This window comes from Bufo bufo, chromosome 6 (genome assembly GCF_905171765.1).
Source record: "Bufo bufo chromosome 6, aBufBuf1.1, whole genome shotgun sequence".
NCBI classification, from domain to species: domain Eukaryota; kingdom Metazoa; phylum Chordata; class Amphibia; order Anura; family Bufonidae; genus Bufo; species Bufo bufo.
Window position 1 is genome coordinate 221,859,999 of NC_053394.1, and position 27,366 is coordinate 221,887,364.

The 27,366-nt window shown below is 46.3% G+C and overlaps 1 protein-coding gene across 5 annotated transcripts in view; it reads right to left on the reverse strand.

Moving 5' to 3' along the window:
- Positions 1-23,709: 23,709 nt before the first annotated feature.
- LOC121004861 (rap1 GTPase-GDP dissociation stimulator 1-like) overlaps positions 23,710-27,366 on the reverse strand; it is a 354,733-nt gene continuing 351,076 nt past the window's right edge. For all 5 annotated transcript variants that reach the window (XM_040437255.1, XM_040437258.1, XM_040437256.1 and 2 more), the window contains one exon: positions 23,710-24,167. In XM_040437255.1, the coding sequence (XP_040293189.1) occupies positions 24,016-24,167 (152 nt within the window). In that variant the 3' untranslated portion in view covers positions 23,710-24,015. The remainder of the gene's footprint in view (positions 24,168-27,366) is intronic.

Sequence of the window (27,366 nt, forward strand, 5' to 3'; positions counted from 1 at the left end):
CCGCACCATGATCCGCGCCCGTAAGCCGTCCTCTTCTAGGATCTATTATAGGACCTGGAGGACTTTTTTGGGGTTCTGTACCGATCTGGGGATTCCTCCGCTCCGCTTTTCTCTCCCCACCGTTTTGTCCTTCCTGCAGAGCGGACTGGCCCAAGGTCTAGGCCTTAGTTCTTTGAAGGGTCAGGTATCTGCGCTGTCCATTTTGTTTCAGCGCCCACTGGCCCCCCTTGGTCCTGTCAAGACCTTCCTTCAGGGCGTGGCTCACGCGGTTCCCCCGTATCGCCCTCCGGTACCGCCCTGGGACCTGAACCTGGTTCTCTCAGCGCTCCAGGCTTCTCCTTTCGAGCCTCTGCGGATGGTTTCCTTGCGACTTCTGTCCTGCAAGGTTATTTTCCTTGTAGCCATCACCTCTCTTCGGAGGGTGTCCGAATTGGCTGCACTCTCCTGTCTGGAACCTTTCCTAGTGTTCCACCAGGACAAGGTGGTTCTTCGTCCGGTCCCTTCCTTCCTTCCTAAGGTGGTCTCCGCCTTTCATCTGAACGAGGACATCGTTCTCCCCTCTTTGTGTCCTTCCCCTTCCCATCCGCGGGAGAGGAAGCTTCATCGCCTGGACGTTGTCAGGGCGCTCAAGATTTACCTGGAAGTAACCAGATCTTTCAGGCATACTGACTCGCTCTTTGTGGTCCCGGAAGGGTCGCGCAGAGGGATGGCGGCATCCAAAGTTGCTATCGCTCGTTTTGTCAAGATGGCTGTTGCTGAGGCTTATCTCGCCAAGGGCAGGGTTCCTCCCCTTGGTGTTACCGCTCACTCCACTAGAGCGGTCGGGGCTTCCTGGGCTCAGAGAAATCGGGCTTCTTCGGAGCAGATTTGCAAGGCGGCCACTTGGTCCTCCTTGCACACCTTCACCAAGTTCTACAGGGTGCATACTCATGCGTCGGCTGACGCTGCTTTAGGCCGTCTGGTGTTGCAGGCGGCAGTTGATTGATGCCTCTGGCGTTGGTTGAGTTTGTTCTGGTCCCTCCCTTCTGGGACTGCTCTGGAACGTCCCATGGTTTCCTGTGTCCCCCAAGGAATATGGGCGAGAAAAGGAGACTTTTGTATTACTTACCAGTAAAGTCTCTTTCTCGCTCTTCCTTGGGGGACACAGCACCCGCCCTTCATTGGTTACAGTTGTGGTTCCGGCTTGGTTGCCCCCGTTGGGGCTCGACAGTTCTTTTTCCGGTTGGTGGTTATCTTTCACTACTTGGACACGCAACTGGCAGTCTCTTCTCCAGGCTGAAGGGTATAGCTGATGGAGGAGGGGCTTACAGCTTTCGCTTAGTGTCACGCCTCCTAGGGAGCAGAGCTATACCCATGGTTTCCTGTGTCCCCCAAGGAAGAGCGAGAAAGAGACTTTACTGGTAAGTAATACAAAAGTCTCCTTTTTAAATTGTCCGGATGTGCTTAAAATTAAATCAAAACTAACCTAATAAACATTTAAAGACCCCTGCAAACCTACACGTGTCCATTGTAACAGACGACAAACCCGGTGGAGTCTGAGCTTACAGTAGGGTACAGAGGAATGGGCTCAGACTGCTCAGGGTTTGGTTGTGGCTTGTTACCATGGAGACACTTAGGTCAGCATGAGAGCTGTAGATGTAAAGCAAAAGGGCAAGATGGCCTTTAAAATAGCCCATAAAAGTTTCAGGTATTAAAGTAGCACTCCAAAGTGTGCGATATATATTATACATACACAACACATATATATATTAACATACTTTTTAGGCTTGGGCGACAGATATTTTTTATTTTTATAGACCTATTGATTGATTTTAACTGTTGAGTGTCAGCGTCAGTCCAGAAGATTCCATGCCAATGCAACTGAGCTAGCTATCAATAACCATCTATAACCTGCTGGATAGTTAACTACAAAACTACAAAAAGTCTCGGTGTAGCCCAGGCCTTGGCATACAGAATGGTTTGGAAAGTCGTAGAAGTAAAGTCCTGTATGTTTGTGGTGAAGCTTGCATGCTCTTACTGCTTTTTCTGTATTGTCACAGCAGGCCACTGCCATCTTGTGGTAGCTGTAAATATTGCAACAAATGGAAATGTTCATCTTCTAGACTGTTTTTAGCAGAAATAATTGCCTAGAACGAAACATTTTGTATTTTTTTTTTTATGCATATACCTTGACATGTTTACATTTTTCCTATATTACTAGATCATGAAGGATTCATGTTTAGTAACATTGGTATGGCCATTCCTTCACTCCTTGCTATATTTCATTGATTTTAATTTTTTTTTTCTTAAAAAAACTTTGGAAAGTGTTTATTTGTGAAATAACATGTTTGGTAAAAATACGCGTTGTAACCTTTGCACTTTAGCAAGTGTCTAAATTGTTTGAAATATATATTAGTTTAAAGGGGTTGTCTTATCCCAGACATTAGGCTGTTTTTACACTTTGTCTTTTGTGTCTGTTACTTGTATGCCTATATTGTCTATTAAATGGACCCGTAAACCCCCATTTTACCGAAGGAGTGTTCTTTTGGCTGCATCTGGTAGAGACTCCATTTCTTAACTGCACTGAATAGTTTATGCCATGCAGGGACATCCAGGTAAAGCATGTATACTGCACGGCATAGTTGTATAACTGGAAACATAAATGGACACAAAAGATCAAGTGTAAAAAGTGCTATATCCACCAATGTTTGTGTAGATCTGCCTTTAAAGGGCAGATGAAACTGGCTGAACTGTTGCATGTGCTCTTCGCAGCTGAAGACATCTGTGTTTGTCCCATGTTCATATGTGCCCATATTTCTGAGAAAAATGATGTTTTAATATATGCAAATTAGCCTCTCGGAGCAACAGGGGCGTGGCCATTACACCTAGAGGCTCTGCTCTCTCCAACTGCTGCTCTCTTTCTACCTTGGTTGACAGGGCCATGCAGTGTAAACATAATCACACTTGGCCCTGACTTCTCCTAAAGTCCATTGAGGTGCAGGGGGCACGGCAGCTGCAGAGAGAGTAGAGCCTATATGTGTAATGGCAACTCCCCTGTTGCTCCCAGAGGCTCATTTGCATATATTAACCACCTCCGGACCGCCTAACGCAGATTCGCGTTCCGGAGGTGGCAGCGCTGCGCACAGTCACGCATATACGCGTCATCTCGCGAGACGCGAGATTTCGCTCCTAGCCGGCCCGCGCATGCGCATCGCGGGCCGGCAAAAGTTAAAGAACAAGTTAGTCACCAGCCTGCCAGCAACGATCATTGGCTGGCAGGCTGGCGATTTTTAAAAAATCCAATCACAAGCCATATAACAGATCATATTAGTAAATATGATCTGTTATATGGCTTGTCTGCTCCTGTGCTGGTCCTTTTCGTCGGTTGGATCCAGCACAGGAGCAGACTTCACAGTGAGTAGCACCAACACTACACCTTAGCCCCAGATCACCCCCCTGCACCCCAATTAACCCTTTGATCACCCCTTTGATCGCCCCTGTCAATCACCAGTGAAAGGAAAAAAAGTGATCAGTGTAAACTGTCACTTTTTTTTTTTCACTAGTATTGGCTGTTAGGTTTTAGGGATAGTTTAGGCCCCTTGGTTAGGTAGTTAGCGTCAGTTAGCGCCCACCCCACCGCACCGCAGTCACTTTTATTCGCTGAATAGCGTATCGCTAATCAGCATTTGTACTTTTATAGTATCTGTAAGTGATCAAAACTGATCACGGTCAGATCTATAATAGTATTAGTGTCACTTTAGTTCGCCCTCCACCCAAAACGCAGTGTTTGCCCGATCAGGCCTGATCGGTCGCCCACACGTGCGTTCACCCACGCCCGCCCCACCGCAGTGACAAAAAATATATATTTTTTGATCACTGCACATTCATTTTACACGCACTGCGGCGATAAAAAAATCAGTTTTGATATTTTTTATCAACCGCAGCGGCCTCCGGTACTTCGCTAGCCTCCCCTTTGTAAGACAGGTTTGCTTTTTTTCTTGGGTAGTCTCAGGGAATACCCCTAAATTTAGTAGTCCAAAATGTCAAACAGGGGGTATTCTTCTGAAGAGGCCTACAGGATTCTGACCCAGTCGGATGAGGAGTGGGAACCCTCATCTGATGAATCTAGCGGGTCAGAATATGAACCTGTGGAAAGCAGTGGCTCTCTGACCCAAAGTTCGGACGAGGAGGTGGAGGTCCCTGGCAGCACCAGGCGTACCCGGCCCCATGTCGCTAGACCACAGGTTATGCAGGATCCGCTTCAAGAGCAGCAGAGTGGGGCTGTCGCTGCCGGATCACGTGGTGAGGCATACACCAGCAGCGCAGCCCTCCCTGGACCTAGTACCAGCACTGCCGTACAACATGGTGACGTGGCGAGCACCAGAAGGGCAGTTGAAGCTGGTACGGTGGCACGTGCACTAGTTACCCCGTCGCAGCCACCGCAAAGACAGGCCCGTAGAGCCCCTAGAATCCCTGAGGTGCTGGCAAACCCTGATTGGCAGTCACCAACTTCAGCCGCACCTGTAGTTCCCCCTTTCACCGCCCAGTCTGGAGTTCGGGTTGAGACGGCTCAAATCGGTTCGGCCCTGGGATTTTTTGAGCTGTTCTTGACTGCGGAGCTCTTGGACTTAGTCGTGGCAGAGACCAACCAGTATGCCACACAATTTATATCCGCCAACCCGGGAAGCTTTTATGCCCAGCCTTTCCGGTGGAAACCAGTCCAAGTTTCCGAAATTAAAATTTTTTTGGGCCTTCTCCTCAACATGGGCCTGACAAAAAAGCATGAATTGCGGTCATATTGGTCAACGCACCCGATTCATCACATGCCCATGTTCTCTGCTGCTATGTCCAGGGCACGATTTGAGGCCATCCTCCGTTTCCTGCATTTTAGCGACAACACCACCTCCCGTCCCAGAGGCCACCCAGCTTTTGACCGGCTCCACAAAATTCGGCCCCTCATAGACCATTTCAACCAGAAATTTGCAGATTTGTATACCCCCGAGCAAAACATCTGCGTAGACGAGTCCCTAATACATTTTACCGGGCGCCTTGGCTTCAAACAGTACATCCCAAGCAAGCGTGCCCGGTATGGGGTCAAATTGTATAAGCTCTGTGAAAGGGCCACAGGCTATACCCACAAATTTCGTGTCTATGAGGGAAAAGATCAGACCCTGGAGCCGGTCGGTTGCCCTGACTACCTGGGGAGCAGTGGGAAGACAGTCTGGGACTTGGTGTCACCCTTATTCGGCAAGGGGTACCATCTTTATGTGGACAATTTTTACACAAGTGTGGCCCTCTTTAGGCATTTGTTTCTAGAACGGATTTGCGCCTGTGGCACCGCGCGAACTAGTCGCGTGGGCTTCCCCCAACGGCTTGTAACCACCCGTCTTGCAAGGGGGCAGAGGGCTGCCTTGTGTAACGAAGAACTGCTCGCGGTGAAATGGAGAGACAAGCGTGACGTTTACATGCTCTCCTCCATTCACGCAGACACGACAATCCAAATTGAGCGAGCAACCCGTGTCATTGAAAAGCCCCTCTGTGTCCACGACTATAATGCGCTCATGGGAGGGGTGGACTTCAATGACCAGATGTTGTCTCCGTATTTAGTTTCCCGCAGAACCAGACGCTGGTATAAGAAGGTGTCTGTATATTTAATTCAATTGGCGCTGTACAATAGTTTTGTTCTCTACAGTAAGGCTGGGAGAACACGATCTTTCCTCAAATTCCAGGAAGAGATCATCGAGAACCTCCTTTACCCAGGAGGTTCCGTGGCCCCATCCCCCAGTGTAGTTAGCCGTCTACACGAGCGACATTTCCCCAGTGTCGTTCCTGGTACCTCAACCCAACCGTCACCCCGAAAAAGATGTCGTGTCTGTAGCAGGAGTGGAATAAGGCGTGACACCCGCTATTTCTGTCCTGACTGTGCTGACCACCCTGCCCTATGCTATGGAGAGTGTTTCCGGAAGTACCACACACAGGTACACCTAGCATAGGGATTGCATCTCACAGGACAGGCACACAGGGCTATTAGGGCCCTTTTACTCTCAGCTGCTGCAAACCTCTCCTTTCACCTGGGATAAAGTGCATAACGTACTTCGCCACATCTTTGGGCGATTTGCGCTTTGCACATTGTCCCATGGGGAAGGAGAGGTTTGTTCTATAAAGGTAAAAAAAACTAAACAAAAAAAAAATTACCGGTAAGTAAAAAAGTTAAAAAAGTTTAAAAAAGTTAATATGTTCTGTTCTAAAGTTAATAAAGTTATTGCTTTGCGGCCTGGTTTTTTCTTTTTGTTTTGTTTTTTTTACCTTCCAGGTGGACCAACCGATCGACCAGCTGCAGCACTGATGTGCATTCGGACAGAAGCATTGTGCTGCTGTCAGATTACACGCAAGTCGGTGTATGCGGCGCTGCAAGACGAGATTTCTCCTCTGCAGTAAAAGATATGTTTGCCGAGGCATATGAGCTGAGGAGGTGGCGGTGTTCATATACTTTGGCAAACACTTTGTATATATAAAAAAAAAAATCCCGGCAATGATTTATTCATCCACATCGATTGATGTGAATGGAGAAATCTGGTTTGCCAGGGCATACGAGCTGAAGTGGGTATGGATGTTGGGCGGAGCTCCTATGTCCTGGCAGACGCCTTTCCCCTCCTTTTTCTTTTTTTGGCAGAGATTTTTTCATCCACATTGATCGATGCGAATGAAGAAATCTGTGCCGTTCATTTTTTTCTTTCAGCCCAGAGGCTGAACGGAAAAAAAAAAATCTCATTACCCGTATGCTCAATATAAGGAGAATAGCAGAAACTCCTAATGCTGGGCATACATGTAATGATTGCGGAGACCCTCAAATGCCAGGGCAGTACAAACACCCCACAAATAACACCATTTTGGAAAGAAGACACCCCAAGGTATTTGCTGAGGGGCATATTGAGTCCATGAAAGATTGAAATTTTTGTCCCAAGTTAGCGGAAAGGGAGACTTTGTGAGAACAAAATCCAAAAAATCAATTTCCGCTAACTTGTGCCAAAATTTTTTTTTTTCAATGAACTCGCCATGCCCCTCATTGAATACCTTGGGGTGTCTTCTTTCCAAAATGGGGTCACATGTGGGGTATTTATACTGCCCTGGCATTTTAGGGGCCCCAAAGCGTGAGAAGAAGTCTGGTATCCAAATATCTAAAAATGCCCTCCTAAAAGGAATTTGGGCCCCTTTGCCCACCTAGGCTGCAAAAAAGTGTCACACATGTGGTATCTCTGTATTCAGCAGAAGTTGGGGAATATGTTTTGGGGTGTCATTTTACATATACCCATGCTGGGTGAGATAAATATCTTGGTCAAATGCCAACTTTGTATAAAAAAAATGGGAAAAGTTGTCTTTTGCCAAGATATTTCTCTCACCCAGCATGGGTATATGTAAAATGACACCCCAAAACACATTCCTTACCTTCTTCTGAGTACGGAGATACCAGATGTGTGACACTTTTTTGCAGCCTAGCTGGGCAAAGGGGCCCACATTCCAAAGAGCACCTTTCAGATTTCACAGGTCATTTACCTACTTACCAGACATTAGGGCCCCTGGAAAATGCCAGGGCAGTATAACTGCCCCACAAGTGACCCCATTTTGGAAAGAAGACACCCCAAGGTATTCCGTGAGGGGCATGGCAAGTTCCTAGAATTTTTTATTTTTTGTCACAAGTTAGTGGAAAATGATGATTTTTTTTTTTTTTTTTTTTTTCATACAAAGTCTCCTATTCCACTAACTTGTGACAAAAAAAAAAAATTTCCATGAACTCACTATGCCCATCAGCGAATACCTTGGGGTCTCTTCTTTCCAAAATGGGGTCACTTGTGGGGTAGTTATACTGCCCTGGCATTCTAGGGGCCCAAATGTGTGGTAAGGAGTTTGAAATCAAATTCAGTAAAAAATGACCTGTGAAATCCAAAAGGTGCTCTTTGGAATATGGGCCCCTTTGCCCACCTAGGCTGCAAAAAAGTGTCACACATCTGGTATCTCCGTACTCAGGAGAAGGTGGGGAATGTGTTTTGGGGTGTCATTTTATATATACCCATGCTGGGTGAGAGAAATATCTTGGCAAAAGACAACTTTTCCCATTTTTTTATACAAAGTTGTCATTTGACCAAGATATTTATCTCACCCAGCATGGGTATATGTAAAAAGACACCCCAAAACACATTCCTCAACTTCTCCTGAGTACGGCAATACCACATGTGTGACACTTTTTTGCAGCCTAGGTGGGCAAAGGGGCCCATATTCCAAAGAGCACCTTTCGGATTTCACTCGTCATTTTTTACAGAATTTGATTTCAAACTCCTTACCACACATTTGGGACCCTAGAATGCCAGGGCAGTATAACTACCCCACAAGTGACCCCATTTTGGAAAGAAGAGACCCCAAGGTATTCGCTGATGGGCATAGTGAGTTCATGGAAGTTTTTATTTTTTGTCACAAGTTAGTGGAATATGAGACTTTGTATGAAAAAAAAAAAAAAAAAAAAAATCATCATTTTCCACTAACTTGTGACAAAAAATAAAAAATTCTAGGAACTCGCCATGCCCCTCACGGAATAGCTTGGGGTGTCTTCTTTCCAAAATGGGGTCACTTGTGGGGTAGTTATACTGCCCTGGCATTCTAGGGGCCCAAATGTGTGGTAAGGAGTTAGAAATCAAATTCTGTAAAAAATGATGAGTGAAATCCAAAAGGTGCTCTTTGGAATATGGGCCCCTTTGCCCACCTAGGCTGCAAAAAAGTGTCACACATCTGGTATCTCCGTACTCAGGAGAAGGTGGGGAATGTGTTTTGGGGTGTCATTTTATATATACCCATGCTGGGTGAGAGAAATATCTTGGCAAAAGACAACTTTTCCCATTTTTTTATACAAAGTTGTCATTTGACCAAGATATTTATCTCACCCAGCATGGGTATATGTAAAAAGACACCCCAAAACACATTCCTCAACTTCTCCTGAGTACGGGGATACCAGATGTGTGACACTTTTTTGCAGCCTAGGTGGGCAAAGGGGCCCATATTCCAAAGAGCACCTTTCGGATTTCACTCGTCATTTTTTACTGAATTTGATTTCAAACTCTTTACCACACATTTGGGCCCCTAGAATGCCAGGGCAGTATAACTACCCCACAAGTGACCCCATTTTGGAAAGAAGAGACCCCAAGGTATTCGCTGATGGGCATAGTGAGTTCATGGAAGTTTTTATTTTTTGTCACAAGTTAGTGGAATATGAGACTTTGTATGAAAAAAAAAAAAAAAAAAAAAAATCATCATTTTCCACTAACTTGTGACAAAAAATAAAAAATTCTAGGAACTCGCCATGCCCCTCACGGAATAGCTTGGGGTGTCTTCTTTCCAAAATGGGGTCACTTGTGGGGTAGTTATACTGCCCTGGCATTCTAGGGGCCCAAATGTGTGGTAAGGAGTTAGAAATCAAATTCTGTAAAAAATGATGAGTGAAATCCGAAAGGTGCTCTTTGGAATATGGGCCCCTTTGCCCACCTAGGCTGCAAAAAAGTGTCACACATCTGGTATCTCCGTACTCAGGAGAAGGTGGGGAATGTGTTTTGGGGTGTCATTTTATATATACCCATGCTGGGTGAGAGAAATATCTTGGCAAAAGACAACTTTTCCCATTTTTTTATACAAAGTTGTCATTTGACCAAGATATTTATCTCACCCAGCATGGGTATATGTAAAAAGACACCCCAAAACACATTCCTCAACTTCTCCTGAGTACGGGGATACCAGATGTGTGACACTTTTTTGCAGCCTAGGTGGGCAAAGGGGCCCATATTCCAAAGAGCACCTTTCGGATTTCACTCGTCATTTTTTACTGAATTTGATTTCAAACTCTTTACCACACATTTGGGCCCCTAGAATGCCAGGGCAGTATAACTACCCCACAAGTGACCCCATTTTGGAAAGAAGAGACCCCAAGGTATTCGCTGATGGGCATAGTGAGTTCATAGAACTTTTTATTTTTTGTCACAAGTTAGTGGAATATGAGACTTTGTAAGAAAAAAAAAAAAAAAAAAAAAAATCATCATTTTCCGCTAACTTGTGACAAAAAATAAAAAGTTCTATGAACTCACTATGCCCATCAGCGAATACCTTAGGGTGTGTACTTTCAGAAATGGGGTCATTTGTGGGGTGTTTGTACTGTCTGGGCATTGTAGAACCTCAGGAAACATGACAGGTGCTCAGAAAGTCAGAGCTGCTTCAAAAAGCGGAAATTCACATTTTTGTACCATAGTTTGTAAACGCTATAACTTTTACCCAAACCATTTTTTTTTTACCCAAACATTTTTTTTTTATCAAAGACATGTAGAACTATAAATTTAGAGCAAAATTTCTATATGGATGTCGTTTTTTTTGCAAAATTTTACAACTGAAAGTGAAAAATGTCATTTTTTTGCAAAAAAATCGTTAAATTTCGATTAATAACAAAAAAAGTAAAAATGTCAGCAGCAATGAAATACCACCAAATGAAAGCTCTATTAGTGAGAAGAAAAGGAGGTAAAATTCATTTGGGTGGTAAGTTGCATGACCGAGCAATAAACGGTGAAAGTAGTGTAGGTCAGAAGTGTAAAAAGTGGCCTGGTCTTTCAGGGTGTTTAAGCACTGGGGGCTGAGGTGGTTAAAACATTTTTCTCAGCAATGCGGGCATCTGTGAACATGGGAACAACACAGATGCCTTCAGCCGCCAAGCGCACATGCAACAGGTCACAAAAAAAGGATAAGCAGCCCTCCAAGCCCCTTAGTGGGATAAATCCATATTCAATGTTCAAGTCACCTGGTATGCATCCAAGGCAATGCAGTGCACGCGGTGAGGGGTCCTGGCTCGGGATCCCAGTTCTCTACAGCCACATTCATAGGTACAAATCTGCTGATGTCCTTTAAAAGAGTTTTCTAGGCTCCGGATATCGATGACCTACCTTCAGGATAGGTCATTAATATCCGATCAGTGAGGGTCCGACACCCCCCATTGATCAGCTATGTCTTGCAGCTTCTGGCACTGGAACTAACTTTTTTGATTGTAGCAAGAAGCACAACTCTGTTCAAACTAGTGTAGTAGGCTTGGCCCCCATTGAAGTGAATAGGAGCTTGGCTGCAGTAACTCCGCATTCACTATACTGCTTTCCATTTAAAGTGCTAGTTACAGTGCCAGAGGCTGCAGGGAACTGCTGATCAGTAAGGTGTGGGGCGTCGGACTCCCCCCTATCAGATATTAATGACCTGTCCTGAGGATAAGTCATCAATATCAAGAGCCTGGAAAACTCCTTTAGTGAGACTACATCTTTGTGGGCACTTTACAGCATAGACTAGGGAATTACCTAAAAAGAAATCCTTTAATCAAAGATTCGTGTTGCTCCCATTTTAAAGGGGTATTCCAGATTTAATGTTGTTGGCCTTTCCTCAGCATAGGCCATCTATACCATGTTGCAGGGTCCAGGACCTGCTCCCCTGCCGATCATTTGTTTGAGTAGCTCCGGCGCTGTAAATGGAAGCAGTACTGCAGGTACAAGGTTCTTCCACTGCACAATGGCTGGAGTAGCTGATTGGAGAGGGTTAACACCCTGCACCCCCGACAATCGCCCATTTCAGAGTAGCTGCAGAAGCACACAGCTCCTGAGGCTAGGCCATCCATATTAAGGCTGTACCTGTCTCCCCAGCTGATCCGTCATCAGGTAAAGGCTGATTTGCTGCTGACCTGGATGTAGACCACCACTGCTTTCCAGCAGCCTTTGACATCACAGGATTTTTTTGATCCCTCCAGACAAATCTGCCATCTTATTACTCTGTGTTGACACTCACTCTGAACCAATTTGGTAATGACATTTCTTCTGTTTTGCACAATCTTCCCCCTCCTCAAGAGGGCAGCGCATTTACCTTTTCATTTCCTGTTAAACATAGAGGGGGTCATGGTTGCAGCCGATAACTCCAGGATAGGTCATCCATATCAGATCTGCAGGGGTCTGACTCCCGGCATCCCTGCCGATTCGCTGTTTGGATGGTTCTGCACGCCACCTACATTGTAGTGGTCGTGCAGTGTAATTACAGCTTCATCTCCGATTTGCGTGCACAGGAGAGAAATCTGTAACTACTCTACACCACCTCTACAATGTAGATGTGCAGGCGGGCATTAAAGAGGACGCAGCGCGGCGGTGCTGGGAGTCAGACCTGTGCGGCGAATAGCTCATCAGTGCCTGCTTCCTTGACACACCCTTTAAATATCTAAGCAAATCCTCTACTTCTGTTGTACTTTGATCCATATTGAAAGTAGACATTCTGCAGGTCTCTTTTTATGACAGAACAACTTACCTCTAAGGCCCTATGCCCGTGACTGTATTATGGCTCTGGTCAACCTCCAGGGCTTTACTGTACTAGATAAATTTGCTATGAAAAAGCTTGGTTGTATCCCCTCGGAGTGTTGTGTCTAGGGGAGTATTTGAATGCGTCACCAGGGGCTGTGTGCGCCTCTACAGCCTCCTGCACACAGAAGTGTATGAACTCCTCCAGTGCACCACTCTGCAGAAGTGTGAATATAGCATCATTTCTCCTAATTGTTTTATTATTAAAAATCAGTGCAAGTAAAGCAAAGTGTGTGTAAATTTATTCCATACCATATGCCGAATATTGTAAAGATGTTGTGTGAAAGGAACCTGTCTGCACGAAATGAAGTGCAATCTACAGACAGCATGGTATAGGCAGATTTGTCCAGTCCATTGCACATCTTGATCGCTGCACGCTATTACACGGGGCAATCATTTCTGAAATTCTAACTATTGTATGATAATTCATGCAATTTTCGCTCCGTCTTATAAGCCCCTTACACAGAGAATGCTACCAATCACTGATAATAGCCGAATGGGCAGAGATTTAATTGTAGAAAATGACAAGTTTTTTCTGTCTCCTTTCTATCAATCGGCTCTATAACATGTGGCCTGCAGATTGCTCCTCATTTTGTGATGACAGATCCTCTAATTTCCCTCTGCCACTTACTTGCATCACTCATACTGTATCGCTCACAGGTGAACACTGTGTCTTGATCCCACTACAGTAGGGCAGATACCAGATATAGAAAACTATTTTTAAATAAAGTTTTCTTTTTCTAGCATCTTGTTCTTATTTGTTATAACTTTTTTTGTCTTGTAATACTATTGATGGTGCAGTGTAATTACTGCTGTTTGTCCCATTCAGTTGTAGGTACACTGCACCACTGCTACGTTCTAGATAGCATGCAGTTAAAGCGTTTTGTCACCTGAAAAATGGGTATTATGCTGGCTGACATTAGCGACGTGCTAATGTCAGCTGAACATAACTATAATAGTGCCATCTCACTGCCTGCCACAGTTATTGGGAAAAACGAACTTTTATAATATGTTAATTAGCCTCTAGGAGGGGGGGGGGGGAGGGGTGGGGGGCCTTGCCACTGCTCCTAGAGGCTCTGTTCTCCCAACTCTGCCCACGCCCTGCTACCACTAGATTGACAGGGGCAGGCATCGTTGGTCTCCTACCTCTGGCCCTGTCCGCAGTGTAAGGCTAGGTCTACACGACGACATTGTGTTGCACCAATGTCGTGCAACAATTTTTATAATGGTAGTCTATGGTGTCGCACTGCAACATGCGACAGTCGCAAAAAATCCATTCAAGATGCAGTCGCAGCATGTTGCAGTGCAACACCGTAGACTACCATTATAAAAATTGTCGCACGACATTGTGTTGCACCAATGTCGCGCGACAAACGTTGCAACGTAGTTGTGCCCTATAGCGCGATAATTGTCGTCGTGTAGACCTAGCCTAAATCTTGCGGCGTTCAGGCGCAGTGAGGAAGCCAGCAGCTGCCGAGCGCCCTTCAGTATTCGGCGCAGTGAGTGAACGGCACGAGATTTACACTGACACGGCCAGCGGGAGGAGAGCCTAGTGGAGCAGGGCGTGGCCAGAGGTCGGAGAACAGAGCTTCTAGGAGCAGGGGCAACGCCCCTCCTGCTCCTAGAGGCTAATTAGCATACTATTGGGAAAAACTAACTTTTAGAACGGTGGCAGGCAATGAGATGGCACTAATATAGTTATGTTCAGCTGACATTAGCACATTGCTAAAGTCAGCCAGCTTAATACCCATTTTTCAGGTGACAAAAAGCCTTTAAACAGTGAAGAAGCCACAGTGCTTGCATGAGTACCATGAATTCTTCAAACATCTGGTGAGGGTCCTAGGAGTCAAGCCCCCACCGATCTGACATTGATGACCTATTCTGAGGATAGGTCATCAATATACTAGTGCTGCACAAGCCCTTTAAATAAATAGTGCAGAGTATGGGAACACCATACCAGTATAGTATATGTGGGTATGTATTTGCTGTATGTAGAAGTACGCCTACAGCAATCACTTAAGTCTAGGTTCACACATTCAGTATTCTGGAACCCACACCAAATAACACATTCACACAAAGAAGTAAAAAAAAAAAGTCTGCAGTGAATTCTAGGTAGGATGCCGATATCCACAGCCATGCCCTACATGTTGTAGAAATGCTGCACATTTTTACAGTAGAGTTCATTCACTGCAATGAGTGACATCTGCTCATAAATCCTCACCAAAATGATTTTCCTGTGTGTCAACAGCGACCAAAAAGCAGAGATCCCGGGATCTATCTTTAATGTCACAGGCAGGGGCATGACATAACACAGGATGCCACCATTCACCATAGATAGCGGCCTATTCCTTCCTTGTACAAGGACCTCTGCACAGGTCACAGAGCATGCCTAGAAAACTCTCCTATAGAAGTCAGTGAGTCCCCTAGGATATATGGTGGCTGCTGTAAAGCATATCTTTAAATGCTGTTAACAGCTCAGACAAGATGGCAGCCCCCATAATCGTGTTCAGAAAAAAATCTAAAATTGGAAAATAATAATGATTAGAAAAACATTTGGTACTGCTAGTTTGAACTATCAGAAAAAAAATAAAGGTGATACTTTCCCTTTAAGGTATTACTCTCTATCTATATATATATATATATATTACAGTACAGACCAAAAGTTTGGACACACCTCATTCAAAGAGTTTTCTTTATTTTCATGACTGAAAATTGTAGATTCACACTGAAGGCATCAAAACTATGAATTAAAACGTGGAATTATATACATAACAAACAAGTGTGAAATAACTGAAAATATGTCATATTCTAGGTTCATCAAAGTAGCCACCTTTTGCTTTGATTACTGCTTTGCACACTCTTGGCATTCTCTTGATGAGCTTCAAGAGGTAGTCCCCTGAAATGGTTTTCACTTCACAGGTGTGCCCTGTCAGGTTTAATAAGTGGGATTTCTTGCCTTATAAATGGGTTTGGGACCATCAGTTGCGTTGAGGAGAAGTCAGGTGTATACACAGCTGATAGTCCTACTGAATAGACTGTTAGAATTTGTATTATGGCAAGAAAAAAGCAGCTAAGTAAAGAAAAACGAGTGGCCATCATTACTTTAAGAAATGAAGGTCAGTCAGCCGAAAAATTGGGAAAACTTTGAACGTAAGGGCTATTTGACCATGAAGGAGAGTGATGGGGTGCTGCGCCAGATGACCTGGCCTCCACAGTAACCGGACCTGAACCCAATCGAGATGGTTTGGGGTGAGCTGGACCGCAGAGTGAAGGCAAAAGGGCCAACAAGTGCTAAGCATCTCTGGGAACTCCTTCAAGACTGTTAGAAGACCATTTCAGGGGACTACCTCTTGAAGCTCATCAAGAGAATGCCAAGAGTGTGATGCCTTCATAGTCATGAAAATAAAGAAAACTGTTTGAATGAGAAGGTGTGTCCAAACTTTTGGTCTGTACTGTGTGTGTGTGTGTATATATGTATATATATAAAAAAATATATATATATTGAGGAAGGCTCCTGTGTTAGAGCCGAAACGTCGCTACAGCCTTATGGGTAAATAAAGTTTTTTGCTATTTTATTTATTGGAGTGCTGCCCTTTTTCTACGTCTATGTATATATATATATATATATATATATATATATATAAAATATATACACACACTATAGAAAAAATTGACCATATGCTAGCAAGTTCAGTTACAAGAGTCTACCCATCCCCTCCACACCACTGAGTAGAGGAGCCCTGGTGCTTTAAAGGGGTTATGTAGTTCTAAAAATGCCACTTACAATGCCTGGGCCTCTCTTATAGATCATACGTGCCCGACTCCCCTGCATCTGTGTCACTCCGGATCCCATGGAGATCCGCACAATGGGGAGATGCAGCAACGGCCATGCAGGGTCGTGAGTGTCGGGGAGTGGGGTAAGTATGATATATAGGAGGGACCCCTTTAAAGAGGTTGTCAATGTTGTATCTGTCCATAGTCTGAGTCTGGTATTACATCTAAGTCTAGGTTAACATCTGCAATGAAAATCCAGATTTCTTTTCATAGAAAAAGAAAACCAGAATTGTGAGACCCTGCATGTGCTGTACACCCCTGGAGCTTAATGGATCTCATTGACTCTTATAGGGTCCATTAGCTTCCCAGCATGGATGCCCTCCATACTTGCAGCATTTATTTTATGTTTTTTCCAGAATCTGTGTTCACTGCAGATATGAACCTTAGAGTTGAGCGAACACCTGGATGTTTGGGTTCGAGAAGTTCGGCCGAACTTCCCGGAAATGTTCAGGTTCGGGATCCGAACCCGAACCCCATTGAAGTCAATAGGGACAACAAACTTTTCGGCACTAAAAAGGCTGTAAAACAGCTCAGGAAAGAGCTAGAGGGCTGCAAAGGCAGCAACATGTAGGTAAATCCCCTGCAAACAAATGTGGATAGGGAAATGAATAAAAAAATAAATAAAAAAAATTAACCAATATCAATTGGACAGAGGTCCCATAGCAGAGAATCGGGCTTCACGTCAGCAGAGAATCAGTCTCTTCATGCCATAGCAGAGAATCTGGCTTCATGTCAGCAGAGAATCTGGCTTCATGTCATAGCAGAGAATCAGGCTTCACGTCACCCACCACTGGAACAGGCCACTGTCAGATATTTAGGCCCAGGCAGAGGAGAGAGGTCCCATAACAGAGATTCAGGCTTCATGTCAGCAGAGAATCAGTCTTCATGCCATAGCAGAGAATCAGGCTTCACGTCACCCACCACTGGAACAGGCCACTGTCACATATTTAGGCCCAGACACCCAGGCAGAAGAGAGAGGTCCCATAACAGAGATTCAGGCTTCATGTCAGCAGAGAATCAGTCTTCATGTCATAGCAGAGAATCAGGCTTCACGTCACCCACCACTGGAACAGGCCACTGTCACACATTTAGGCCCAGGCACCCAGGCAGAGGAGAGAGAGGTCCCGTAACAGAGATTCAGGCTTCATGTCATAGCAGAGAATCAGGCTTCACGTCACCCACCACTGGAACAGGCCACTGTCACATATTTAGGCCCCGGCACCCAGACAGAGGAGAGGTTCATTCAACTTTGGGTTGCCCCGCAATATAATGGTAAAATGAAAATAAAAATAGGATTGAATGAGGAAGTGCCCTGGAGTACAATAATATATTGTTAAGGGGAGGTAATTAATGTCTAATCTGCACAAGGGATGGACAGGTCCTGTGGGATCCATGCCTGGTTCATTTTTATGAACGTCAGCTGTCCACATTGGCTGTAGACAGGCGGCTGCGTTTGTCTGTAATGACGCCCCCTGCCGTGCTGAATACATGTTCAGACAAAACGCTGGCCGCCGGGCAGGCCAGCACCTCCAAGGCATAAAAGGCTAGCTCTGGCCACGTGGACAATTTGGAGACCCAGAAGTTGAATGGGGCCGAACCATCAGTCAGTACGTGGAGGGGTGTGCACAGGTACTGTTCCACCATGTTAGTGAAATGTTGCCTCCTGCTAACACGTTCCGTATCAGGTGGTGGTGCAGTTAGCTGTGGTGTGGTGACAAAACTTTTCCACATCTCTGCCATGCTAACCCTGCCCTCAGAGGAGCTGGCCGTGACACAGCTGCGTTGGCGACCTCTTGCTCCTCCTCTGCCTTCGCCTTGGGCTTCCACTGGTTCCCCTGTGACATTTGGGAATGCTCTCAGTAGCGCGTCTACGAACGTGCGCTTGTACTCGCGCATCTTCCTATCACGTTCCAGTGCAGGAAGTAAGGTGGGCACATTGTCTTTGTACCGGGGATCCAGCAGGGTGGCAACCCAGTAGTCCGCACACGTTAAAATGTGGGCAACTCTGCTGTCGTTGCGCAGGCACTGCAGCATGTAGTCGCTCATGTGTGCCAGGCTGCCCAGAGGTAAGGACAAGCTGTCCTCTGTGGGAGGCGTATCGTCATCGTCCTGTGTTTCCCCCCAGCCACGCACCAGTGATGGGCCCGAGCTGCTTTTGGTGCCACCCCGCTGTGAACATGCTTCATCTTCATCCTCGTCCTCCAGTAGTGGGCCCTGTCTGGCCACATTTGTACCTGGCCTCTGGTGTTGCAAAAAACCTCCCTCTGAGTCACTTCGAAGAGACTGGCCTGAAAGTGCTAAAAATGACCCCTCTTCCTCCTCTTCCTCCTGGGCCACCTCCTCTTCCATCATCGCCCTAAGTGTTTTCTCAAGGAGACATAGAAGTGGTATTGTAATGCTGATAACGGCGTCATCGCCACTGGCCATGTTGGTGGAGTACTCGAAACAGCGCAACAGGGCACACATGTCTCGCATGGAGGCCCAGTCATTGGTGGTGAAGTGGTGCTGTTCCGCAGTGCGACTGACCCATGCGTGCAGCAGCTGAAACTCCACTATGTCCTGCTGCTGCTCGCACAGTCTGTCCAGCATGTGCAAGGTGGAGTTCCACCTGGTGGGCACATCGCATATGAGGCGGTGAGCGGGAAGGCCGAAGTTACGCTGTAGCGCAGACAGGCGTGCAGCAGCAGGGTGTGAACGCCGGAAGCGTGAACAGACGGCCCGCACTTTATGCAGCAGCTCTGAGATTTCGGGGTAGTTGCGAATGAACTTCTGCACCACCAAATTCAGCACATGCGCCAGGCAAGGGATGTGCGTCAAACCGGCTAGTCCCAGAGCTGCAACGAGATTTCGCCCATTATCGCACACCACCAGGCCGGGCTTGAGGCTCACCGGCAGCAACCACTCGTCGGTCTGTTGTTCTATACCCCGCCACAACTCCTGTGCGGTGTGGGGCCCGTCCCCCAAACATATGAGTTTCAGAACGGCCTGCTGACGTTTACCCCGGGCTGTGCTGAAGTTGGTGGTGAAGGTGTGTGGCTGACTGGATGAGCAGGTGGAAGAAGAGGAGGAGGAAGCTGAGTAGGAGGAGGAGGAGACAGGAGGCAAAGAATGTTGCCCTGCGATCCTTGGCGGCGGAAGGACGTGCGCCAAACAGCTCTCCGCCTGGGGCCCAGCCGCCACTACATTTACCCAGTGTGCAGTTAGGGAGATATAGCGTCCCTGGCCGTGCTTACTGGTCCACGTATCTGTGGTTAGGTGGACCTTGCCACAGATGGCGTTGCGCAGTGCACACTTGATTTTATCGGACACTTTGTTGTGCAGGGAAGGCACGCCTCTCTTGGAGAAGTAGTGGCGGCTGGGAACAACATACTGTGGGCCAGCAAGTGACATGAGCTGTTTGAAGCTGTGTGTGTCCACCAGCCTAAATGACAGCATTTCATAGGCCAGTAGTTTAGAAATGCTGGCATTCAGGGCCAGGGATCGAGGGTGGCTAGGTGGGAATTTACGCTTTCTCTCAAATGTTTGTGAGATGGAGAGCTGAACGCTGCCGTGTGACATGGTTGAGATGCTTGGTGACGCAGGTGGTGGTGTTGGTGGTACATCCCATGTTTGCTGGGCGGCAGGTGCCAACGTTCCTCCAGAGGCGGAGGAAGAGGCCGAGGCGGCAGCAGCAGCAGAAGAGGTAGCAGGGGGAGCCTGAGTGACTTCTTTGTTTTTAAGGTGTTTACTCCACTGCAGTTCATGCTTTGCATGCAGGTGCCTGGTCATGCAGGTGTCACGGCTGAGGATGGGGGAAATCCTCAGCCGTGCGATGCCAGATGCTGTTGGCCTACTCGGCCAGGAGAACAGGATAGGGAGCAGGTCACCTCCTAACAGCGTCCCTACCCTGACCCTAACTCCTAACTGCATGGGCCGACCGTAGGAGGACCCATGCGCAGGAACCTCGGATCCCTAACTCACCCTCCGTCCGGTCCCTGCGCTAGGAGTCAGAGTAAGACGACCTACTCCTCCTAGGCGCGGAGGAGCAGGAGTCTCACTGGCCAAGCTGTTGGGAAAAAGGGGAACCAAAACAGACTAACGGAAATGGCAGGTGAACTAAGAAGTTCAACCAACCTGCCACAGCCTTGCTGACTGGATCCCTGAGAACACACAGAATCCAGAACCATTAGCTGCACAAACCAAACGCAGGAAGGACCCAACAGAACATCAGATGGACATCTCACACAACATGACATAAAACATAAAGTGACATTTTCTTTATGACCACAGGGGTGGCTCTCACAGGCACGTAGAAACACAGGAGGCTGCTCCAGCCAGCATGACTGAAGCAACCTACTGAGCCATGCAAAAGTGAGAGGCTTTATAGGCCAAGAAGCCACACCCCACAGTCGGACACACCCAGTGCACACACACACTAGGAAGGAGGTTAACCCTTCCAACACCAGGGAAGGGAAACATAAATAAAAAGGGAAAGTGTCCAACTCAGAAACACACTGTGGCTGTTGCCGCAGGCAACGACATGGGTGGCCACCATGTCCTGGGAGTCAGCCCGAAGGCCGGGACACTGCCACCACATGTACACCATGCAATCAAACGTTGCCACGGGCAACCACAGTGAGGAGAAGATGTAAGTGTACACCACACAAAACAGAGAGTGCACACCGACATACAAAAGTGCATACATACACACAACTCCTAGGAAACCGCACACATAGCTGTTGTCCGCGGCAACCGCACCTGAGGCCAACTACATTATGCCTCAAGCTGCGGTTGAAACTACAACACAAAACCGCGGGCAACAGTATGCGACTCCCAAGGAGTCACGGCCAAAACCGTGGCCGTGACAGCAGGTTGTGCTAAGGTTCAGAACGTTAATGCCTCGCTTCAGGCTCTGATGGCACAGCGTGCAAACCACTCGGGTCTTGTCGTCAGCACATTGTTTAAAGAAGTGCCATGCCAGGGAACTCCTTGAAGCTGCCTTTGGGGTGCTCGGTCCCAGATGGCGGCGGTCAGTAGCAGGCGGAGTCTCTTGGCGGCAGGTGTTCTGATTTTGCCCACTGCTCCCTCTTTTGCTACGCTGTTGGCTCGGTCTCACCACTGCCTCTTCCTCCGAACTCTGAAAGTCAGTGGCACGACCTTCATTCCATGTGGGGTCTAGGACCTCATCGTCCCCTGCATCGTCTTCCACCCAGTCTTGATCCCTGACCTCCTGTTCAGTCTGCACACTGCAGAAAGACGCAGCAGTTGGCACCTGTGTTTCGTCATCATCAGAGACGTGCTGAGGTGGTATTCCCATGTCCTCATCATCAGGAAACATAAGTGGTTGTGCGTTAGTGCATTCTATCTCTTCCACCCCTGGGGAAGGGCTAGGTGGATGCCCTTGGGAAACCCTGGCAGCAGAGTCTTCAAACAGCATAAGAGACTGCTGCATAACTTGAGGCTCAGACAGTTTCCCTGATATGCATGGGGGTGATGTGACAGACTGATGGGCTTGGTTTTCATGCGCCATCTGTGCGCTTTCTGCAGAAGACTGGGTGGGAGATAATGTGAACGTGCTGGATGCACTGTCGGCCACCCAATTGACTAATGCCTGTACCTGCTCAGGCCTTACCATCCTTAGAACGGCATTGGGCCCCACCAAATATCGCTGTAAATTCTGCTGGCTACTGGGACCTGAGGTAGTTGGTTCACTAGGACGTGTGGCTGTGGCAGAACGGCCACGTCCTCTCCCAGCACCAGAGGGTCCACTAACACCACCACGACCATGTCCACATCCGCGTCCCTTTTTAGATGTTTTCCTCATTGTTCCCGTTCACCACAATTTTGAAAATGGCAAATTTGGGAATACGTTTTCAACCCAGAACAAAAACTGTGCTTTTACGGTCACTACAAATAATTTGACCAGCTAAAACAGTACAGATTTGGTTGAATAGAAATGTGAGGCCTATTTTTTTTTGCGCTGTGTGACAGATATACCTTTAATCACAGAATTAGACTTGTATCTGCACGGTAGCGTGTGTGTTAAGTTTTTCTGAATGACACTATCAGCACCTTGAATCTAAGATATCCTTTTGGGATAGATTTAAAGTAGGCCTGATATAGCAGAAACTACTTATTTTGAGAATGGCAAATTTGGGAATAGTTTTTCAACCCAGAACAAAAACTGTGCTTTTACGGTCACTACAAATAACTTGACCAGCTAAAACAGTACTGATTTGGAGGAATATAAATGTCAGGTCTATTTTTTAGGCGCTGGGTGACAGGCTCAACTTGCCCCTGATGTAGTATATGGCCAAAAAATAACCACACTATTGATGGTTAAATGCACTTGGGTGACACAGGCTCAGCCTGCACCTGATGTAGTATATGGCCAAAAATTAACCACACTGTTGATGGTTAAATGCACTTGGGTGACACAGGCTCAGCCTGCACCTGATGTAGTATATGGCCAAAAATTAACCACACTGTTGATGGTTAAATGCACTTGGGTGACACAGGCTCAGCCTGCACCTGATGTAGTATATGGCCAAAAAATAACCACACTGTTGATGGTTAAATGCACTTGGGTGACACAGGCTCAGCCTGCACCTGATGTAGTATATGGCCAAAAAATAACCACACTGTTGATGGTCAAATGCACTTCGGTGACACAGGCTCAGCCTGCAGCTGATGTAGGATATAGCAAAAAATAACCACACTATTGATGGTTAAAAGCACTTGGTGGTAGCTTGTGCTGGCGCACCACAAGCCACAAAATGGCCGCCGATCACCCCAGAAAAAAGTGATATAAAAACGCTCTGGGCAGCCTAAAAAAAGTGAGCAATTCGATATTAGCACTTCAATGATCCACAGCTGGAGATCGATCACAGAATGAAGTCTTTTGGAGGAGTTAATCTGCCTAATCTCGCCCTAACGTCGCAGCAGCAACCTCTCCCTATGCTTGAATCAGCAGAGTGACGTGCAGCGCTACGTGACCCAAGCTTATATAGAGGCTGGGTCACATGCTGCACTGGCCAATCACAGCCATGCCAATAGTAGGCAAGGCTGTGATGGCCTCTTGGGGCAAGTAGTATGACGCTTGTTGATTGGCTGCTTTGCAGTCTTTCAAAAAGCGCCAAGAAAGCGCCGAACACCGAACCCGAACCCGGACTTTTACGAAAATGTTCGGGTCCGTGTCACGGACACCCCAAAATTCGGTACGAACCCGAACTATACAGTTCGGGTTCGCTCATCCCTAATGAACCTAGCCTTAGCCCCATTCACATTAATGAGGATGAGCTGTAACACCAGACACCACCCATAGACCTCTATCTCAGAGTAGTGAAGGGACCGTCCTTTCTCATTTTCTGAGACTTGGAGGACCAAAGGTAAATTTTAGATCTTCCATCTCCATTATGTGGAGTTTACCATTGTATTATTCGCCTATTTTCCTTTGAGGTCAATTTACTTCAGATTTCTATATTACAAACAAAATACTGAACAGAAGCTTGCATTTATTTTTTAAAAAATCGACGCACTTTTACAAACTGCTGACTAACACAGATTGTGTTCCATCTATAGCCATTTGAGTTTGGCACTAAATATTAATGACCCTTAGTTCTCATTCGTTGGAGTAGACGACACAATGTTGCAACACTTAGAAATCCACACTATTTAACATTACAGTCCTATGTAATAGTTACTAATTGAATCTAATCTGTAGGCATCTTGAAGAGACTGGTTGCTACATGGGCTAATGCAGGGATGTTGGCGAGCACTATGCTTGGGTTTCTTGCTGTACGTTTCTGTAATGTTATAACTATGGAAAGAAGTGGTCTTTGTTCTGGCAACAGTGTTCCATAATCTGCAGAACTTTGTTGGCCTGCTTGACTACATTTCTGCTGCTGTGTCCTTGAAGCTTCTGCAAAGTTTCTTTCAGGTTGATTACTTCCATTTCCTTCCGCAAGTCATCTGTAGAAAGACATCTTTAGTTAGACACCCAGCTTCTATCCGAGTTAGCATTACATGTGATGAGTTATTATATGCAAGACTCTACCGGAAGACAAAAGAGGAGGTGTTTCTAAAGGTCCATATTTTATTCTATCAGAGATCTTTAAAGTGGACTTGTCAGATGATTTATACTACTCTATCTGAGGGCAGGTATGACAAAGGGACAGAATCTCAGATTCTTGTTATGTTGATTTAATATGATTTGATGCAAAATTTCTGTGTAAAAAGCAGAGTAAATTCTGACAGGACTCCTAGGAGAGACAGGGAGAGTCCTGCTTACCTGGCCCACAGGCTGGCCGAGAGCCTATGGATATGGATACAGGGAAATCTGTCAGTCATCCTTTGTGGATGGGGTAGTACGAACTTTCACTGTTTAAAAGCCCCACCACTAAACTGTTCTGCAGTAGCTCTAGCACCGGAACTACACCGCGCCATCCATTTCTGTAGGTGACAAAGCTGGTTAGTGCAGCACTGCTCCTGCTGAAGAGAATGGGACCATCTACTACAGAAGTGGATGGAGTTGCGTAATTCCATTGCCAACACTACTGCAGAACAACTGACCACTGGGGGTGCTGGATGTCGGAGCCCCGCCGATCAGATATTGGTGACGTAGCCTCAAGATAGGCCTTCAATATTAAAGTACCAGAAAACCCCTTTAAATCTGCAGCTGAATTTTATGTTGAGTGAATCTGGTTTGTTAAACCCCATTAACTAACATTGTACTGCACTTTGCTACGCGATTTGTGTGGATTCATACCAAATAAAGGTGCCTTTACACTCAGCAGATCTGTTCCAGAAAATGTTCTGTTTCTGAATATCGACTCCATTTATTGAATAGGGTTGCTTTGGTGAGAAGCACATGGATTTTTTTAAGCCCCATTCAGTCGTGCCGTGTATGAAGGCACCATAATACTGCTTTTTACTCAGAAATCCTGCCCCAAATCTTATAAACAACTATATATATATATATCGCAGCTCAGATTCTCTCTTCCTGTCCTGTACCGCAGTCAGATAGGGCAGCAGAAATCCTCTCACAGGTTCATTTTAAAGACTGCCATATCAATATTCTCTCAAGGAACTGTTATGTCAGTCCACCGTTCATTAGCATTACGGTGGCTCAATGGGTTGCTATAGTGAATGACGTTAGCAATAACCCATTTGGTAATGTTGTACTGTAATTCATTGGAGAATTTCAGTGCGAATTCAGAAACGCCTAAACAAATATGCAGTGTGCTGGACAATCTGTGCTTACAGGCTCCTTTATTTAAAGGGATTTGTCCAGCCTAGAAACAGACATTCCCAATGGTTGTAATCGGGCTTGAGCGAATCGAGCTTTGGATCATAGATCTGAAGTTGATTTGTTCAAAAACTTTGTTTTAAAGCTGTATTGAGACCTGTCTCTGCACAGCATTAAAATGTATTGCCTCTGTGAAGGCAAAATGAATTTCAAATGAAGTTGCGTGAGACTTCGGTGAATGAATTCGGTATTCATTTCTACATCTTTAAAAACATATGAAATTCGGAATCCGAAGTTTGGCTTGGTACTGGCTGGCACCTCAGTACCAAACCTGACTTTGGATTGCTAATTGTAAATGTTTATAATGATGTAGAAATGAATACCGAATTTATTCACTGAAGTCTCATGCGACTTCGGGTGAAACAAATTTTGCCTTCATGGAAGCCATACATTTTAATACTGTAATAAGACAGGTCTCCATACCGCATTCAAACGAAGTGTTTGAACGAATGGACTTCGGATCTACAATCCAAATTTTGTTTCGCTCAACACTAATTGGAATCTGAAACGCACCTCTCAATGGTCCTGTCTTATTACTGGCTGATTTCAGTCCCCTCTGGACCAGAATTGACTTTAGCTTGTGACCACTGTGGCCAATGACTTGCTTAAATAGTTTCATGTGCTAGAACTGAATGTCACTAGCGGTTTTTTATTTATTTTATTTCCATTTGCAACAGGTTACGACCATCGGGGCCAGGGGGCCCGCTGCACTCACATGTAATGGGAGCGCTCTGATGGGGCCCGGCATGAAGTACAGTGAGAACGCTGGGCCCCGTCAGCGCTCTTCAAACATGAGGGGACACAAGAGGCAGGGGGAGCACACTCACCTGGCAGTTCTGGTTACTGATGGGCTGTTCGTTTTCAGAGTGAAGCAGGGCGACCTCTCCTCTCCTCTCCCTGCTTCACTATTCTTCTGAGCTCAGGTGCTCCCCCTGCTGGCCGCACATTGCGCTGCTGGCTGTGGGAGGAGCGCTGAAAGCCCAGGAATCTGCCTTCAGCACAGCCAGCGGCGCGATGTGAGAGTGTGGGAGCGCGTCATCAGGGAAGAGGGTAAGTATATGTTGGTTTTTTTTCCCCATAAAGCTGCAAACAGGGGGCAACAACTAGAGTGAGGGGGCACAAAAGTGGGCATCTTTACTAAGGGGGAGGCCTAATCTGAAATAACTACTGTGTGGGGGCACATATCTGGCATAACCACTGTGAGGGGGCACATATCTGGCATAACTACTGTGAGGGGCACATATCTGGCATAACCACTGTGAGGGGGCACATATCTGGCATAACTACTGTGAGGAGGCGCATATCTGGCCATAACTACAGTGAGGGGCACATATCTGGCATAACCACTGTGAGGGGGCACATCTGGCATAACCACTGTGAGGGACACATATCTGGCATAACTACTGTGAGGGAGCACATATCTGGGCATAACTACAGTGAGGGGACACAAAAGTAGGCATAACTACTGTGACAGGAACAAAGTTGGGCATAACTGCTGTGAGGGGCCACAAGGAGGACATTAGTACTGTGAGGGGACACAATGTAGGCATTATTACTGGGTAGTAGCATTTAGGGGAAATGTCCTAGATTACCCTGCTATACATTGGCATGGCTCAGTCTTACAGGCCAGCACAGCGCCCCCTGCTGTTGATTTCACAGGGGAAGTCACCCTTCCTTATGTGATTATTCATTTTTTCCTCTATCACCACAGGGACCTTGTTCTGGATCCAGTGGACATCACGCCGACGCCAGCGACACCCTGGATGAGGTAGTACTAGATTTTATTAGGACTGGGTGAGTGTAGCCATGCATTGGGCTTAGGACTCTTTAACCCAGTGTTTCTCAACCAGTGTGCCAAAGGCT